This window comes from Nannobrachium achirus (assembly GCF_963921795.1).
Source record: "Nannobrachium achirus genome assembly, chromosome: 24".
In the NCBI taxonomy this organism is placed as follows: Eukaryota; Metazoa; Chordata; class Actinopteri; order Myctophiformes; family Myctophidae; genus Nannobrachium; species Nannobrachium achirus.
Genome location: NC_137831.1, coordinates 9,844,702 through 9,864,435, shown reverse-complemented (window position 1 = coordinate 9,864,435; position 19,734 = coordinate 9,844,702). Strand labels below are relative to the sequence as shown.

General features: G+C 42.2%; 1 protein-coding gene across 1 annotated transcript in view; it reads right to left on the bottom strand.

The window, feature by feature from the left end:
* Positions 1–6,686: 6,686 nt before the first annotated feature.
* The window catches only part of cdadc1 (cytidine and dCMP deaminase domain containing 1), a gene marked incomplete at its 5' end in the record, with an annotated part of 15,491 nt that continues 2,443 nt past the window's right edge, over positions 6,687–19,734 (bottom strand). Inside the window, 9 exons of the mRNA XM_080720174.1 lie at positions 6,687–6,831; positions 7,016–7,049; positions 7,999–8,188; positions 9,685–9,854; positions 10,516–10,565; positions 12,571–12,689; positions 14,632–14,838; positions 15,809–16,115; positions 18,555–18,732. Of these exons, the coding sequence (XP_080576300.1) occupies positions 6,731–6,831; positions 7,016–7,049; positions 7,999–8,188; positions 9,685–9,854; positions 10,516–10,565; positions 12,571–12,689; positions 14,632–14,838; positions 15,809–16,115; positions 18,555–18,732 (1,356 nt within the window). The 3' untranslated portion in view covers positions 6,687–6,730. The remainder of the gene's footprint in view (positions 6,832–7,015; positions 7,050–7,998; positions 8,189–9,684; positions 9,855–10,515; positions 10,566–12,570; positions 12,690–14,631; positions 14,839–15,808; positions 16,116–18,554; positions 18,733–19,734) is intronic.

Sequence of the window (19,734 nt, the reverse complement as noted above, 5' to 3'; positions counted from 1 at the left end):
AAGCGACCTAATCTTTTGATTAAAAGCAAACAAGAAAAGCAGATAATTATTGACCATGGTGGTACAGCAGTCAAAGTCGAGGCCTGACAAACAGGAGGTCGCTGGTTCAAATCCAGACGATTTCTTTCTACCTTCACTGTCTGGATCACAATAAACATACCTTTTGGTTCCACTTATTTTTTTTGTAAAATCTTCAAAGTTTGTATAAAAATACTGAAGGTTATTGCTTCAAATCCAACAACAGAGATAGAGTTCACTATGTGTCATGGTAGTGTAGTGGACAAGATAAAAACCATATGAGAAGAAGGTTATTAGTTCGAACCCGGGTTAGGATATTTTTCCCCAAATCTCTACCTGACTCTTTATCCATAAGCGACCTAATCTTTTGATGAAAAGCAAACAAGAAAAGCAGGTAATTATTGACCATGGTGGTACAGCGGTCAAGGTTGAGGCCTGACAAACAGAAGGACGCTGGTTCAAATCCAGATGATTTCTTTCTACCTTCACTGTCTGGATCACAACAAGCGTACCTTTTGGTTCCACGTATTTTTTTGTAAACTTTTCAAAGTTTGTATCAAAATACTGAAGGTTATTCCTTCAAATCCAACAACAGAGATTGAGACAACTATGCATCATGGTAGTGTAGTGGACCAGATAAACACCATCTGAGAAGAAGGTCGTTAGTTCGAATCCGGGCTAGGACATTTCCCCCCAAATTTCTACCTGACTCTTTATCCATAAGCGACCTAATCTTTTGATGAAAAGCAAACAAGAAAACCTGATAATTAATGACCATGGTGGTACAGTGGTCAAGATCAAGGCCTGACAATCAGAAGGTTGTTGGTTCGAAACCAGATGATTTCTTTCTACCTTCCTACCAATTGTTCCATGTTTCTCTCTCTCCTGGACCTACTCTTTAACTGAAGAGTGCGCCAAGGTGACACATCAGGTATGAATAATTGTGGTGTAGTGGTTGAGGTACAGACCTCACAAGCTGAACATGCAAGGTTCAAATCCTGCATGGACATTTTTCTAAGTTTGTTTCTGGCCCTTATTCCTGTACCTAATCTTTCACTGAAGAGTGCGCAAGAGACCAAGTAAAGTATGAATCACTGTGGTCCAGTGGTTAAGACAAAAGAACTGAAGCAGAACACAGATTGTGAGTTCAAGACTCAGTCAGAAAATGAACCATGAACAAAGTTGCCCAATGGAGAAATAGAACAAATGAAAGATGGTGATGGATGTAAAGTGAAAGAGGAATTGAAAAAGAGATAAAAGAGAGAGTTCAAAAAGAAATGGGCAGATTGACAGAACAAGTTGCGTGATGGAAAAATGGTGAATGAGAAAGCAGGCAGAAAGAATACATTGGTCGGATTGACAGAACAAGTTGCGTGATGAAAAATGGTGAACGGGAAGGCAGAAAGAATAAGTTGCGCGGATAGATCATGCAAGTCACGTGAGAACGCCAAGGTGAACACAGGCAGAGAGTTGAGTAAGAAAAGGGGAAAAAGTCTTTTTAATTCATTTTTTTAAAATAAAAACTTAGGCTAAATCTATCCTCCTCACCTCATAAACAAACCAAATGACACAGCTAGGATTCAAACCCCCAACCACTGACTTACGAGTCCTGTGCTTCACCCTCACTCCACCCACACTTTCACAGAAGCAAAATGTTTTAGGTCATACTTCAGGTTGAGGGAGAGACGGCAGGTCAAAAGGTAAATATTTAAAAATATTTGTATAATATTAGCTTAATAATTTGTATTTGTGATTTTATGTTTTATTATGAGTAAACAGTTACTGTAGGTGTTTACTTTTTTCCCATCATATTTAAGTAATTAGATTATTAGTTAAAACTTCAAACGTTTGTTTCAAATCACATTTCCGTTGGGGTTTTACATACATTTAGGTCTTTACATTAAAATAATTAGTGGGTATAAGTTTTCAAAAAGTGTGAAAACTATACACCCATGTTGCTTCTCTCAGATAACCTGAAATAAGTTTAATTTAAAGAATATTACTCATGGCATGCACTGCCCTACAAAGGCAGAGTGCAGTAACTACGTTTTTGGATACACCAACTTATTTGTGCATTTTAGCCTTCATGATATTGGGGGATGAACAATTAGCTCAAGAACAGATATACAATCAGTTTAATATCACTTATACTGTATGCCTATATCTCATTTGGCTGACCAGTTGTAACACTTTTAACCCCATTATTTGTGTGAAATTCTTGTACGTAGGTACTGCACTCTGCCTTTGTAGGGCAGCATATCATATCAATGAACAATTATAAGCTGAGCCCCATAGTTACACTATGAACAGCAAGAGACACACATACAATAAATACAAACAATTAAGTATTCGCATATTCATTAATTTTGTGTTCTGTTGTTCGCAAAGCGGCTTGGAGAAAGATGCTATATAAATGCTCAATAAATAAAGTTTGAATGGATTTTAAAATATGCTCAATAAATAAAGTTTGATTGGATTTAGCATGTAACACATCTTTGCAATAAGGACATTTTATCAAAACATTTGTTTAATTAAACCTTTCTGATTTATTCCAGCATAATGCACATGAAAACAGTCTGGAAACAGCTACTGAATCATACAGTAATATGACACATAAATATAGGCCAATATGAGTACCGGTATGCAGAATGACAATGAGCCTAATTTTGTCAAATTCAAGAACCTTTTCAAAGAGGCAGAAATGAGGAGCTAAGATGGTATATACGCAATTCTGTTCTTAATGGACTATGCAGTCAATCAGAACTTACATACTTACTGTATGTACAACACATATTTATATCATACACATTTTAACATTTAAAATATATATGTTTAAAATGACTTAAAAATATATTATATATATATCTGCACACAAACATTTTCTGATTACTTTCTCATGATATCCTTATATCCCATCCTTATATACAATCCGTCATTCAATAGTCAATTCAACAGTGATTGAAATGGCCCAACATGCACTTTGTTTACTGTGCTGTATGTTCACCAACAGTATGCACTGATCCATCCTCCAATACATTCATCCATCCATGCATTCGTTCCCTTTTCACAATTATCCTTCCTTAGTGAATGGAGCACTTCACGCAACCCTATCTTCATATAATTGGTCCTTACTAACGCTCCTTATCCACGAGTTTCCAAGGCCCCATCGTGCATTGCGCAGACGCTGTACCGAGCTTCCGGCGCCGCAGCCGAGTGTGATCTACAAGCTCACAACGGTTGCATCTGCGACGCGACGTGAGCTTGTATGTCTGCTGTTAAACCGGAAGTGTGGTCCAAACAGGTCCAAATAATCTCCAGTAAACTCCCGCAGAAACAGGTGGATAAGATAAGACACCTCTGTGTGTCTCTTTGGTGGCCTATGGACAGTTCAGAAATCTGCCTACCGGGGATTCTAGGCAAATAGAACTAGGGCTGTCGCAATTATTACATAATCGCCTAATCGCAATTTGACATAATCGCGATTATTTTTCATAATCGTCATTATCGTTTCCATGTTGAAAAATGTTCATGTATATTTTTTTAAAAGTCAGAAATAGTGGAAGGACTTGGGGATACGCACAGTTGGAGATCTTTATATAGAGGAAGATACATTTGCCTCATTTGCACAGTTGCAGGAAAAATTTGGACTCCCCAGGAGTCATCATTTTATGTTTCTTCAGGTTAGAGACTTTGTACGTACTTTTAACCGTACTTTCGAAACGGCATCACCTTCACAATTAGACAAGTTCCTTTTTCGGAATATAGGACAAGATATGAACATATCATACTTCTATGAGTCTTTACAGGCTATCGGCCTTCCTACTACCTCAGCTATTAAATTAGCATGGGAAAATGAGTTGGGGACCCCGATATCGGAGACACTCTGGGATGATGGCTTAGAAGAAGTTAACTATTGCTCGATTAACTCTAGACACTGCCTTATTCAATTTCGAACTATACATAGGCTTCATTATTCCAAATCCAAATTGCACAAGATATTCCCAGACATCTCCCCAAACTGTGACAAATGCAAGGCACCGGAAGCAAACTTATTACACAGCTTCGCACTATGTCCTCAAATACAGAGATATTGGATTAAGATTTTTGAGGCGCTCTCTGATATTCTGGACACCCAAATTGACCCTGACCCAATACTAATTATTTTAGGCACATCAGACCCCATTTCCAACTTGACAAGTTCACAACGACATCTCCTTTCATATGGTCTGATTACAGCAAAGAAGCTGATTTTAACTCATTGGAAAAAAGAGGAAGCACCTGCATTTAAACACTGGCTTAATGAAATGACTAGTACACTTCACCTTGAGAGAATACGATATTCCCTTAAAGACAGACAGGCACAATTTGATAAGATCTGGCTGCCCCTTGTCCGTTACCTGAGTAGAAGGATGATGTTAGTGTAAACAGACTGTTTATTCTAATGCATGTCCATTGGATAATTCATTCTGATTCTCTAATATGCGTTTCGTCACTGAGCAGTAGGGGTGGGAGGGTATGAAGGGGTTGTTTTGATGACATATTGTATTTTATTTCTTGTTGTTTTCAGCTCTTTCTTTTTCTTTCTTTCTTATATATGCTAAAACAGAAAATTGTTAATCTTATAACTGATACATCCTGTTGTTGATAATCTGTTGGCAATAAAACTTATTTGACAAAAAAAAAGTCAGAAATAGTGGAAATAGCCGATCTACAAGCTCACAACGCGTCGCATCAATGTTCTGAAGTATAAAGTTGTCAAATATGACAGTAACTTCTTTGTATATTTAGGTTATGTGTCATAACTTCCATGTGCAACTTCAAAGCCTAAAAGCCAAACAAGGTTCAAGGTTCAATTTTATTTGTCTCCCAGGGGAGAAATTTGTCTTGGAGACAGAGTCACAGCTGCATACATATAAACACTAACAGAAAAAACAAAGAAAAGAAACTCAAAAACAAGACAAACAAAAAATACACATACAACCCATAGAGCCTCTCCTCAATTAGTTATGTGTCTATCATTTAGAATTTTGATTGATAGAGGAACAAACGAGTGCTTATATCTATTATAGTAGCATGTTGGGGTCCTAAATCTCCTGCCCGATGGCATTAGATCGTACTCTGGTTTCAGAACATGCAAGGGGTCGGACAAAATGTTCCGAGCTTGTCTTACTACTACTTGCTCAAAGATGGCTTGAGGGGTGATCGGGGGGGTGGCCATACCCATGATCTTCCCTGCCATATTTGCCAGCCTAGCTATTTGAGACTTGTATACAACAGTCAGGTTACCAAACCAGCTAGACATACCATATCTCAGGATGGATTCAATACTAGCCCTATAGAAGGTCAACATAATATTTACACTGACTCCAAAAAGCCTCAGTCTTCGAAGAAAGTGTAGACGCTGATGTATCTTAGAGCATAGGGTTGTAACATGCATGTGCCAGCTCAGATCCTGATCAATCTGCACTCCTAGGTACTTATAGGAGGCGACCTGCTTGATGTTATGGTCATGAACACTAATCATGCTGTGGTCTCCTATGGACCTGGGGTCTACTATGACCTCCTCTGTCTTATTTACATTTATTTTCAGATGATGTTGATCACACCACTCTATGAATCTGTCTACTCCAGATGTATGGCTGAGGATGTTAGAATCACTATTGAGCAGACTGAGTATCACGGTGTCATCTGAAAATTTAATAACAAATTGATCAGCGACAAAAACAGTGACAGTGACAATTAATCTTCATGTAAAATGTCATAATCGTGACAGCCCTAACAGCACTTGCTACAGCCTTTCTCCTCCTGGAAAGATAGTATGCTGAAATAGAAAGCCATTGTTTTGGCATTAATAAAAGTATGCTGAAAAAGAAGCCATTATTTTTGCATGAATCAAAATAAAAAATCTTGAAAATACCAAACCTGCCCACCGATTATGGCACTGGTAGGCACTAGGCAGTTTTCTGAACTGTCCACATCATGGGCGCCGGAGGGAGTGTCATTCGGTCGAGAACAGGGCATACGAGCGGAGTGGAGCGCGAGCGGTGCGGGGAGCGGAGCGAGCTGTTTTTTAGTTGAGCATGAGCGAGCAACTTTTATAATGGGTCTGAGCGCCGACCCTCCTCCGCTCCGAGCCGATCCTGTTGGGCCGTTTTTCGGGCCGAATATCGGAGTGAATTTTGGAGTGCGTGAATAAAAAAAACAACCTCACGTTATGTCAATCACTTTTGCACACTGCCACCAGTTTCGTATTTATTTTCGGACCAGGGTTGATTCTTCCCGATTTTCGCAGCTGTCGCACTGAGTCCCTTGCTCTCTCTCTCTCTCCTCTCTCTCTCCCTGGCCTACGGCTTTCGGATTTCCAAAACGCAACGAAAACACGCAGTGCAGTGTGCAACCACCTTGAGACACAGACCAGTTAAACAGAAATGATACCATCTTAAATAGACGTTTATCGCCTCGTCGTGCTGCTGGGTTTCCAAAAACACAGTGCTCCCTATGTGAACAATAAAAAATAAATAAATAAAACATATCCTACCCTGCACCCATGGTGGACACAGAAGGAGTTATTACATGGACAGTAATTACTTTTTTTCCCTTTAAAACAAAAACAAAAAAACATTTACAGTAGTCTGCATTTAGATAAGTCTTAAAATATTGGATATCTGTACCGCCAAAGGTTAAACGTGATTATTTTCTTCTTTGGTGTTGTTTAGCAGACAGGTGGCATGTCTTGGGTTCTGTCACGGCATCTCCTCTTGTTGCAAGGGTTCTCCTCTTCAGGCTGCCTGCCGTGCTTCCCTACACAGCCATCTACATGCACATGCAAACACGCGCACACACGCACACACACACACACACACACACACACACACACACACACACACACACACACACACACACTAGCATGGTCCAGACTCCAGAGAGTTCCAATACAATAGAATAAAGGCAAGTTGGAATGTTTGATGAGAGAGGGACAAGATGAAGAATCACTTACTTGCAAGGTAGGAGGAGGATGAACCCTTCTGCCACTGTGAAGAGAAGACATGAACCAGTGTCAGCGAAATATCTGTTTTATATTATCTCTTAACCGTTATTTAACCAGGCAACCAATTCTTATTTACAGTACAATGGCGGAGTGGCAAAGGGCAAGGCATCCTATCCTGCGCGACAGGGGTGTAGGGGCCAAAATAATTAAAACAGTTGTGTTCTCATCTCAACCAGAAGTAGTGCTACAACTCAAGGGGACAGTTTCCAAAAGGTACAGTACCAGTCAACATGGTTTTCCAATACAATCTAAGTTTTGGGGCTTTTTCTTGATAGGGAACAGTAGACATGGGGAGAGAGAGAGATGGGGAGTGACACGCAGCAAAGGTCGGGACTCAAACCCGTCACATGCTGCCCGGCTAGGTGCCCGGAGCGCTAGACTAGCGGCCCAGGCCCATAATATAAGTTATTAAATGTAAACAAGTCATTATATAGAAAAAGAAACTTATGGCCCATTTTGCTCTAACATCACATCACACTCGTATAACATAAGAACAATACGTCCTCCATGTGAATATGGTTACCTACAGGGGGTCCTCCAAATCTTTAAGTGATAGAAACCTTTTCTCCTTTTTTATATTAACCACTTGAACACTAACGTCCATATTCTGAGAACTATAGCCAAAAATAGCAGATCTACAAGCTCACAACGCCTCGCGCAAGCTTGTAGATCGGCGGATTTTCGGCAAAGAGGAGAAAAAGAGCAGACTAAGTACAGAGTGAAAAGTCAAGTTTCAAGTTCAAGTGGTTAAATATCTGAAAACACAAACTGACATGAATCCAAACTACACTGATGATTGTGCTGCCAAAACGATGAAACTACAGTATATGGAATCTGCGGGTCCCTGCTTCATCTCTCTCTCTCAGCTAAGGGGTCCTTGGCCTGAAAACATTGAAGACCCCTGATCCAGTATACAGTATTGCACTACTCACTGTGAACTTGCCGACTCCCTTGAGGCCGCTGAACCTCAGGTAGGAGATGTCTCCCTTGTCCTTGCCGCTGTCCTGGTCGGTGGTGTAGATGTGGGTGACGCCCGCCCCTCTGATCAGGGGAACACACTCGTCACACGGACACTTGGTCACAAACATCATGGTGGGCTCCCCTGCTTTGATCTCCCGGCTCCTGAAGTGACAGCAATGCAGAATTTAGGGCCTAGAATTATTCAATGCTTTAACCGGTGAAAAATAGCAGATATACAAGCTCACAGCGTGGCACCGAGTGCCGCGCTGCGAGCTTGTAAGATCTGCTATTTTTGAAAAAGTCGTGAAAATGTGTGCAAATCTTTGAATATATATGTATTTTCAAAGCGAACGTTTGTAACTCAAATTTTGCTTCTGGGTGGTCCCTGGAACTAAATATTTTGAGATGGGGGGTGAGTGGCCAAATAAATATCATTTTGGGGGTCCTTCACATGAAAAGGTTTGAGAACCACTGACATAGTAGTCTCTCAAGAACAGACTAACTGAGCTCCATTTAAGTGAAAAGGACCTTTTCTTTGACGATGGCTGGCCAGATTGCTGACACAGAAACATAGGTTTTTCAAAAAATCTTAGAAGGAATAGAATCGGGTCAAAATTCTAATTTTCACAATTTTTCAAAAATAGCAGATCTACAAGCTCGCAGTGCGGCACTCGGTGCTGCGCTGTGAGCTTGTATATCTGCTATTTTTCAATAGTTAAAGCATAAAATAATGATACACAATAATGTGTACCCGTTCTGAATGGGTTAAGACGTTAACACAATGCTCATTGATTCAACTTCCAAAGCAAAGCACACAGTCAGTCAGGTGGCTATCCACTGTACACAGTGTTCAATTTGTAATGAAAATAGAGGGGGGGGGGGGGGGGATATTTTATAAAACCACTTAAGACCTATATATACTTCATCAAACAACAAATAGTGAAAATAGCCACACTTTTAGAGACGAATTTATTTAGGTCTGGCTCTGTCCAAACTACAATATGACGTCATTCAGAGGTTCGGGGGAGGCGGGTACCGCCGTCAGGTCGCAGTTACTATGAAAAGCTCCACCGGCTGTCAGTCAGTAAGTCTGTCACGTCACGTCACACTTTTGCCCTACTCACATCTCCGCCACCGTTGGCCCTATCAATGCCAAACTTTGCACACACACTCCTTGGATGGCAAATCACAACCTCATTTCTCTCGTGGACCTCTTCTAACGCCACCATCAGGCAGATTTTTGCAAAACACATTTTTGGACACTGCTCCTACAGATTTTGGCCTAAAATCACGCAAATCGGTACACAGTATGTCTACAGTCATGTCATCAACATGGATCTGTCACATTTCCCATGATTGGCTACGATTGCCTTCTAAAGTTTGTGTATCTCTTACTGGTTATATCAAATCAAATCTTACTGGTTACATCAAACAAATATCAAACATTCCGGTATCAGACATATTTCCCAAAAGGGAATAAAACATATCCCCATTAGCAATACAAATAAATGAACAGCGTTTGTTACTGCTTTTACTGCCCCCAGTAAAAAGTTAGAAGTAAAAGTGCATGCATGTCCCAGCTGTGTGTGTGTGTGTGTGTGTGTGTGTGTGTGTGTGTGTGTGCATGCGTGCGTGTGTGTGTGTGCGTGCATTCTGACCTAAAAGTAAGTGCGTTCTGCTCTGCGTGGACAATGTATCTGTATTTGCGTCTCTGTCTGTCCTGCTGCTTGGTGTCCATCTGAGGGTACTCGGCGTAGTGTGAGCCCGCCGGGTAGGCGTTGTACCCGCAACCCAGCAGATAGAGCCGACCCGTGCCATCACAGCCAGCCTACGGTAACACAACAGAAGAGCACCATACATACATTAATCAGGGTTCCCACGGTCATGAAATTCCTGGAAATATTTTGAAATTAGAAAGATATTTTTCCAGTACTGGAAAAGTTTTGGAATTTATCAAGGGTCCTGGAAGGTCCTGGAAGAAATAGCTATGCATTGTCTTTGGTTATTGATTTTGTTAATACCTCTGAAATGACAAATAAAACATGGGCCAAATTGTCAAATATTAGAGGCAGAGATTGTGAAAATAGCCGCAGCGCGAGGCGTTGTGATCTGCTATTTTCACAATAGAACCGCGTTATACAAAATTCCTCAACTCTTAGTGCTCGTCAGGGTGCCGTGTCCCCAGTTAAAACGTGATTATTTCAGGGGTCACGGAGATTCACCACTGGCATACACTACCTGTCTTTGGGCATTGCGCATAGGAGTAAGCGACCTGTTATTGAGCTGAATTATTGTTATATAGTCCTGGAAATTGGGTTAGGGTTAGGGTTAAATATTCTGGAAAAGTTTTGGAAAGGTTTTGGAAATTAATTGGTAAAAATCTGTGGGAAATCTGATTAATGCATTGTCAGTTATGTCCATGGTGCATTATTTGATCGCTGATCGCTGACATTGACAAAAGCCAAGAGAAGGAAGGTAACTGAACTCACCGACTGTCCCTCGGCCCAGATGACAGCACCCACGCCCACCTTGGGGTCCTCTGGAATGAAAAACACAGTTTGTCGTCAGAGAGAAGTCAAAGTTTGACATGAAGCTGGTTGCATTCGTGCAAGAGCATGAGATGATCATTAGGTTGTTTTGATGCATGGGGTGCTGAGCAAACCATTGGGGTTGTGCTTTTGTAACAGGAGTAATTTAGTATTTCTTTTTATTGAATGAAGTTCGTCAAAATACAGTTACTGACACAATGTACTGTCTGGATGTTGTGTTCCATGCTGTGTTCTCTGTGGTGCATTGTCTGAACAACAGCACCCTCCCCTGGTGGAAGTGAAACTCATGGTTTGCGTCAAATTAGCCTTGGATACCTAGCCTCGTAAACCTGTCTCTTCCTGCCTTCATTTGAATGCGAGGGAGAATGCAGATTCGAACAGAAGATAGGAGGAGTCAGTTTACTAGGCTATCGGAAACCCAGGCTTCTTTTGGCGATCGGAAGAAAAAGAAGCCTGGGCGATCGCGTTATGATCACTGTTGGAGGAAGTGTAGAATTTCCCTAACCAATCAGAGTGCAGAGAGCGTCGCACGGAATGTGCTGACGTCATGACGCAGCAGCGTTCTCTGCGCTGAGCAGAGGAGCAGAGGGGGGCTTTAGGTCTCAGATGGAGTATATTGAAAATATAATGTATATCCGAACATATGTACAGTACACAATATACTTTATCTATTGTAGTCATTTAAATTTAAGTATAGTGACACTCTTCATTTCCCCCTTCAAGGACAATTGGGGTTCCCCCGGACTCCAATCTGAAAACCACTTTCCTAGCATATACTGATATATATTACTCTTGCTCAGTTTAAACCAGGGGTCTTCAACAGGGGGTCAGGGACCCCTAGGGGGTCCCCAGAGTTACTGCAAGGGGTCCTCCATATCTTTCAGTGATAGAATTCTTTTTTTATATTAACCACTTGAACCCTAGCGTCCATATTCTGAGAACTTTAGCCAAAACTAGCAGATCTACAAGCTCACAACGGCTCGTGCTGCGAGGCGTTGTGAGCTTGTAGATCGGCTATTTTCAGCAAAGAGGTTTGGTGTAGACGGGGAAAAAAGAGCAGATTAATTAGAGAGTGAAAGGTCAAGTGTATTAAGTATTGACGGTTCAAGTGGTTACATATCTGATAACACAAATTGACATGAATCCAAAATACACTGATGATTGTGCTGTCAAACGATGAAACTTTATGGAATCTATGAAAAGTTTGTGGGGGTCCCTGCTTCATCTCTCTCTCAACTAAGGGGTCCTTGGCCTGAAAACATTGAAGACCCCTGGTTTAAACAATTGCCATTATTTGATTTCACTAACATAGCATCGCCATCTCTTTGTGACTTCAGTCTACTTTCGGTTTCAAAGAAGCACTCTGTCCGTTCAGACGGAACAGCCCCACCTAGGGTCTAAAATGCCTGCCTGCAGGGGAGAATGTGGGTGACATGGTTCTAGTGCAGGGGTCTTCAACGTTTTCAGGCAAAGGACCCCTTAGTTGAGGGAGAGATGAAGCAGGGACCCCCAACCCTTTCAGAGATATAGTTTCATTGTTTGACAGCACAATCATCAGTATATTGTGGATTCATGTCAATTTGTGTTTTCAGATATTTCACCACGTGAGCCGTTAATACTTAATAATCTTTACCTTTCACTCTGTACATACTGTAGTCTGCTCTTTTCCCCCTCTACAACAAAAATAGCTGATCTACAAGCTCACAACGCCTCGCAGCGCGAGGCGTTGTGAGCTTGTAGATTGTCTATTTTTGGCTAAAGTTCTCGGAATATGGACGCTAGGGTTCAAGTGGTTGATACAAAAAAGGAGAAAAAAATTCTATCACACAAAGATTTGGAGGACCCCCTGTAGTGACTCTGAGGACCCCCTAGGGGTCCCGGACCCCCTGTTGAAGACCCCTGTTCTAGTGTGTTATTAAATCTCCCAGAGAACAAGCATCTTCCCAGTGGCTCTGCTTCCAAGCCACAGAGACAAACAGAAGAGCCAAAGCCTACCTGTCTGATAGGACAGAAGCCTGGCTTGAACGATGCAGTGGCGGGCCACTTCTTGAGACACTCCCTGGTGGGGAGACGTGGAGGAGGAAGGTGGTGTCTCCACGGTGGAAGACCGTTCACTAGGAGCCAGAAATGACACGAACAGACCAAGAAGAGTTAAAGGTCTATTCAGTGATAACAGGGGCGTCATTTGGGCCTCCAGGGTGTAGCATTTCTGAGCATTTAGGGAAAAAAAGTAAGTCTCTAGCCCATTCCTGTCAAAAGTTATGATTTTTTAAAGAATTAGCCAACTGCTCACTGGAGTCTAGGTTTCACACAGAGACCAGGTGGCGACAATTGCGTTGATTGATTGGAATGTTAAGTGGTCAGCTCTCTCTCTCTTGTCTCTTTCTGGTTGTCTGTCTATGAATATACCTGTCCTGTACATACCTGCATTATCCGAACTGTACTCAAAGATTACTTATATTAGGCTTGAAAATTAATGATGTTATTTTTTTCAGAATTTTGAAAAATAATAATTAAAAAGGGGTTTAGAATGAAAAATATCAATTTGTGTTTTGCAGCATGCCAAATAGTAACTATACAGCTATCTGCATCTCCTTGTTAGACTGTCGTGTGGGGAATAAACACCCGAAACCGGATAAAACACGACATTTTTCACGCACGTGGACAAACTACATTTCTTGCAACACCCTAGATATTGGTCAAATTACACCTCTGAGTGATAATGAAAGTGGCTGGGGGTCATCTTGTCCCTTACTGGCCTTACAGCGTGGAAATGTTTAGATTTTTTATAGATTTTTTACACCATTATAATGTTCTCGTTTTGATCATTAGACCCAATCATTGAATATTGGTAGGCCTACGTCTCCAGCTTCAGGATATGTATGATACTGATTTACTACGAGACTGTGGCATTTTATGAGTTCAGTAGTTTACAATCTAGGTATTTAGCAGACGTTCTTAATTCAGAGCGACTGCAGTTCTCAAAACTTTTATTTTGACCATCATAACTAAATATCAGAACATAACTACGGCCATACTCTACCCTGATTGGTCGAGGACTGGCTGGCCACCACTGAAAACTGAATCTAGCTATGCTCGTAACACAGGCCATGGTGGAAGTCCTTATATGGTCAGACTCAGCATACATTCTAGTGAGGAGAATGAATGGAAAATGTACCAATTATATTTTTATTTGAATGAAATACAATCACTGAATATACCTTTAAGAAAAAAAGGCAACGGAATGTAGTCTGAAGTGTCAAAATGCTCTTCCTGTGACCTTGTGAAAGAAGTCGGTCAAACAAAGTGCCAGGACACACACAAACTATGCACTCACGCACGCACACACACACACATCATCGTTTTCACAGCAGCTCCGTTTTTCATGTCTACACAGATCCACTGAAGCGGTTATTTTAGAAAATCTTCACTTATTTATCCGTTTAGAAAAAGATCAGTTTTCGCGGGCGAAATCTCTGTTTGCGTGTGGTTGAAAGCCCCAAACGCACAAAAGAAATGTGTGTTTAGAAAAACATCCATACTGGTGTAGCCGGGGCCTAAGTGTAGTGTGTTGTAAGTCAGTGGTTCTCAACCTGTGGGTCAGGTCCCCAAATTATTTTGGGGGGTCCCCAGATGATTAGCTTAATGTGCAACATCGTTTTCTCACTCAACAGTAAACTTTAATAATACCTCTAAAATGTAATAATACCTCTAAAATGACAAATTAAACATTGGCCAAATTGTCAAATATGAGAGAGCAGATCTACATGCTCACAACGCCTTGCAACGCGAGGCGTTGTGAGCATGTAGATCTGCTATTTTCACAATAGCACCGTGTTATACAAAATGTAATGCCCCCCCAGTTAAAATATGATTATTTGAAAAGTTTGAGGACCAGTGTTGTAAGTCACCTGTAAAAGCTGTGGTGTAGCAGTGGGACTCTAAGTGTAGTGTGTTGTAAGTCACCTGTAAAAGCCATGGTGTAGCAGTGGGACTCTAAGTGCAGTGTGTTGTAAGTCACCTGTAAAAGCCGTGGTGTAGTGTGTTGTAAGTCACCTGTAAAAGCCATGGTGTAGCAGGGGGACTCCGGCGGCCACCGACGCCAGCACTCCCAGCAGTTCCGTCATGCTGTGCCGCAGGCTGGAGAAGTAGGGCTCCATGCAGAAGTTCTCCAGACGCATGTGGGTGAGAACGTTGCGATGCTGCTGCTCCGTGCCAACCAGGAAGAGTCTGGAGAAGTCCTCCAGGTGTCTCCTCCGCTGTCTGGGGGGGGGACAGGAAGAGATTTGCAATGGATTAAAGCCAAAATTCTATCTTTGCGAAAATGTTTGCACGACCAAATGAAAGAAAAAAAAAAACATCACAAGGATGAAACTGGGACGTAGTATGTAGCCTGAGGTCGAAGGGTGTTTCCGGTCTATCAACGTCATACACCCTCCCAACAGGTGGCCCAGCCAGGGTGATCAAGTCCCAACTTAACGTCCCAGTAGACTCCTGGCCGGGCTCCTCCTATGTCTCACCAGGTCGACTCCTGCCCCACAAAAGATTGTGGGTGTCCCTGCTTCATCTCTCTCTCAATTAAGGGGTCCTTGGCCTGAAAACATTGAAGACACCTGCTGTATGGCATGAGTATTCAATAGGAAAAAAAAGTCCTTTTGGGGGTGAACTAAGAGCTTGTGACTAAATAATAATTCCCCCCATCTCCTGAAAAGTAACTGTTTTGGACATGATTTCCATCCGCCCTGGGTAGTGGGTACAAGGATTCACTGCGAGCCCCCCATGAATGTTCTTCATAGGGGGAGGGGGTTTAACCCATTTAGACTGGGTAAGCATTATTACACATTATTTTGTGCTTTAACTATTGAAAAATCATGAAAATGTGACAAGTCTTTGAATATTTCAAATCCTTCTAACTTTTTTGAAAAAAACAATGTTTCTATGTCAGTGGTACTCAAACTTTTTCATGTGAAGAAATGGTATGTATTTGGCCACGGACCCCCATCTCAAAATATTTAGTTCCAGGGACCCCCCCCCCCACCAGAAGTTACAAATTACTTTTCAAAAATAGCAGATCGACTAGCTCACAGCGCGGCACTCGGTGCAGCGCTGCGAGTTTGTATGTCTGCTATTTTTCAATAGTTAAAGTATAAGATAATTAAGGCCCCTCCACCGTGGGCCCTAGTAACTCAGTCCCACTTCCCCCCCCCCCCTTGTGGACGCCCCTGGTAACAACCTGAAGAAGAGTTCCCCGGTGTCCACTCCAGGCTCGTCCTCGCTAATGCGCTCCATGAAGTCGCTCCCCCTGCTGGTCTCGTCTATGAACTGCGGCAGGCCGGGCGCCAGAGGCTGCAGCAGGACGCAGATGCGGGGCTGGCTGTTGGACTTCAGCCTCTCTGCTGCCACGGCGTCCAGCGCGGCCTCCTGGGTAATGTAGTCACCACCACCAGCGTTCTGGGAGCGGTCTGTGGTAGGGGCCGGCGGCGACCTCAGGAGGCTGACCTCGGGGTCCCCGGGCCAAAAGGCGATCTGGCTGACCCCCGCTGGAAGAGGACAGCCACATGGGGTCAGTATTCAGCTTGGAAATCCATGTTAAGTGTTATTTTAAGCCTAACCCTTATAGGCATAAATCAAACCAAACCATAATCAATCAATAAATCGATAGGCTCTATGCATATACGCCATTTTGTTCTACTTCCGGGTGTCTTTCGACTTCCTTCACAGGTGTTACTGATGATACTAATCAAGGCTCTGTTTGATTTATTGCACAGTGGGTCTCCACTGGTGTAGCAGAGTGTTTCCAGTGAGCCAACATGCACAATATCAGCACCCTGACTCTGTTTGACCAGAATGGAACAGACCCTTCATTAGTATCATCGGTAACACCTGTGAAGGTAGTCGAAAGACACCCGGAAGTAGAACAAAATGGCGTATATGCATAGAGCCTATTGACCTAATTTAAGTCATAAACCAAGGCATAATTGAATATTGATTGATTGAATATTTTATTAGACAGAATGTACAGTAAAATGTTTGGTCTAAAAGGTCCTTGCGGTCTTGATTCCATTGGGGTCCTTGGTATTCAATTCATCAACATGTAAAAAATCACACCCAATGTGAAGTGAGCAGTGGTTGTGCTTGCATGACGTCTTCAGACTAGGATATAGGTCTAGGATGTAATTGGTGATGTAATACAGGCTACACACACACACACACACATTGCTATGGCAAAACTCTGAGGAAAAAGTGGCTACAGACTAGGATGTAATTGCCGATGTAATACAGGCTACACGCACGCACGCACGCACGCACGCACGCACGCACGCACGCACGCACGCACGCACGCACGCACGCACACACACACACACACACACACACACACACACACACACACACACACACACACACACACACACACACAAACACACACACACACACACACACACACACATTGCTATGGCAAAACACTGAGGAAAAAAACATTGCTATGGCAAAACACTGAGGAAAAGTGGCTACAGACACACGCACAGCGGTTTACCACGGCTCAAAAATATCTCCAAAAAATCTATATTGTCACAAATTTAAAACACTATATTTACATAGTAGGGGAAAGGGGTAGAAAAGTGTGTGTGGGGGAGAATAATCTATCAATCAAACTAAACCAAGCTATAAATCAAGGTATAATCAATCAGCCAAAATGAAGCCATAAATCAAGGCCTAATTAGTGTGCTTGCCTAATAGGGCAACACTATTGTTCTCTAAAGACCTGGATTTTCGTCATTTTAGGGGCAAGGCCCTTTGGTGTTGTCCATTTTCTTAGGGCACAAAGGCCAAATGCCAGGGCAGGAAGGCCATCAAATAAAGTCCATTGAAAGAATTTGTTGAATTTAAGTGTTAGGGATGATAACCTAATCTGCAGTGAAATAGATAAATGATGGAAATTCACTGGATTGGTTTAAAGAATCTCAAGCTTGAGGGATTGATCAAGCTTCACATGACATTTAGGCTATGCAGACTATAAAAAGGCAACCACATCTTTCTAGTTACTCTATCAATTCAATGATCATGCTGCCAAACAATGAAACTATATGGAATCTATGAACAGGTTGTGGGGGTCCCTGCTTCATCTCTCTCTCAACTAAGGGGTCCTTGGCCTGAAAACGTTGAAGACCCCTGATGTACATGTTATATATACAGGGTATATAAATGTTATATATCATCACTGTCGGGCAGAAACCTCGTATCTCCAAGTTTCACATTTGTACTTTTTTTTCCACCAAGTAAAGCCCTGCTTCATCATACCGGGCTGTCGCACAAAAGTAGTGAAAACAGCCGATCTGCAAGCACACAACGCCTCGCACTGCGAGGCGCTGTGTGCTTGTAGATCTGCTGTTTTCACTAGTTTAGTTCATTTTTAAAATGATAAATACAAAACGAACGGTCTTGGACATACAAGGTTTCCACCCGACAACGACGATATACAGGGTATATATATGTCACGGTTAGATAGAGTAACTGTTAGATCGAGAAACGGAGCGCTCGTGGTGCGGCGCGGGGTGGAACAAGCGGTCGCTTTGAGCAACAACAACGTGGCGTCGGCAGGAATGATAGCCTCACCCCACGGAGGTTAGGGTTAGGGTTAGGCATAGTTTTACTGAGGTTAAGGTTAGGGTTAGGGTTAGAGTAAGGCATAGTAAGCTAATGGCTAAACACAGCCGAGCTGGGCTAGTAAATAAACTAAAGAGAGTCGCAAACGAGTGACGTCAGCGCCTGCACTAGTGAATGGCTGACTGGCTGTTGTCGCCATCTGGTGGTGATTGGTGTGTGGTGAACTACAAAACAAGCGCTCTTACCACAATCTCACTGAGTTACCCAAACTGACTGTAACATATATACAAATAGCAGCAATCTTTTGCAGTCGCTTTCTATCTATCTATCCATCCATCCAACCATCCATCCATGGGTATCCATGCATCCATTACCATTGATGAGCATCTTGAGGCAGGTGGCGCAGGGTCTCCTGGAGAAGTACAGGTGACACTCAGACAGTCTGGCTGCGTGTGTGACCACGACCACCTGGCCAGCATGGAGCTCTGGACCGGAGCAGTGGAGACCCACCACCTTACTGTCCCGGACCACCACCACACCTGTCCCACGCACCTGACACACAGCATCAGCACAGCACAGCACAGCACAGCACAGCACAGCACAGCACACGCACACGCACACGCACACAAATTAGAATTGAATAAATATATTAATTCAGGCCTAGAATTATTGAATGCTTTAACCAGTGAAAAATAGCAGATATACAAGCTCACAGCGGTGCCGTGCGGCGAGGTTGTAGATCTGCTATTTTTGAAAAAGTCGTGAAAATGTGTGCAAATCTTTGAATATATGTATTTTCAAAGCGAAATGTTTGTAACTCAAATTTTGCTTCTGGGTGGTCCCTGGATTGGAACTAAATATTTTGAGATGCGGGTCCGTGGCCAAATAAATATAATTGTGGGGGTCCTTCACATGAAAAGGTTTGAGAACCACTGACATAGTAGTCTCTCAAGAACAGATTAACTGAGCTCCTGTTAAGTGAAAAGGACCTTTTCTTTGAAGACGGCTCGCCAGATTGCTGACATAGAAACATAGGTTTTTCAAAAAACCTTAGAAGGATTCAAAAGACACTTATAGAATCGGGTCAAAATTCAAATTTTCACAATTTTTCAAAAATAGCAGATCTACAAGCTCGCAGTATAGTGAGCTTGTATATCTGCTATTTTTCAATAGTTAAAGCACAAAATAATGATACACAATAATGTGTACCCGTTCTAAATGGGTTAACTGTTGCACCCCAATAGAGATAGACAGTGCACATGACATACATAGCTAAACATCTATGCTTATGTAAATTAGAGTGAAGAATATAGGCATTAAGTACAGATTCATTGGGTTGTTGTGACCTTCAACAAGGATTTTTTAGTTTTGTTCTTTATTTACCCAGGGTATAATAGCCGAGCACAAGTGCTAGTTTATAGCAACGCCCTGCACATAAGACTAATAATAATAATAATAATAGTTACCTACTTCCTCCCAAGGAGGAAATTAAGTATTTTCAGCCCAACCCAGCTGATTCGCTGCCCACAAGGAGCGCGTGAGCAATTAGGGGTT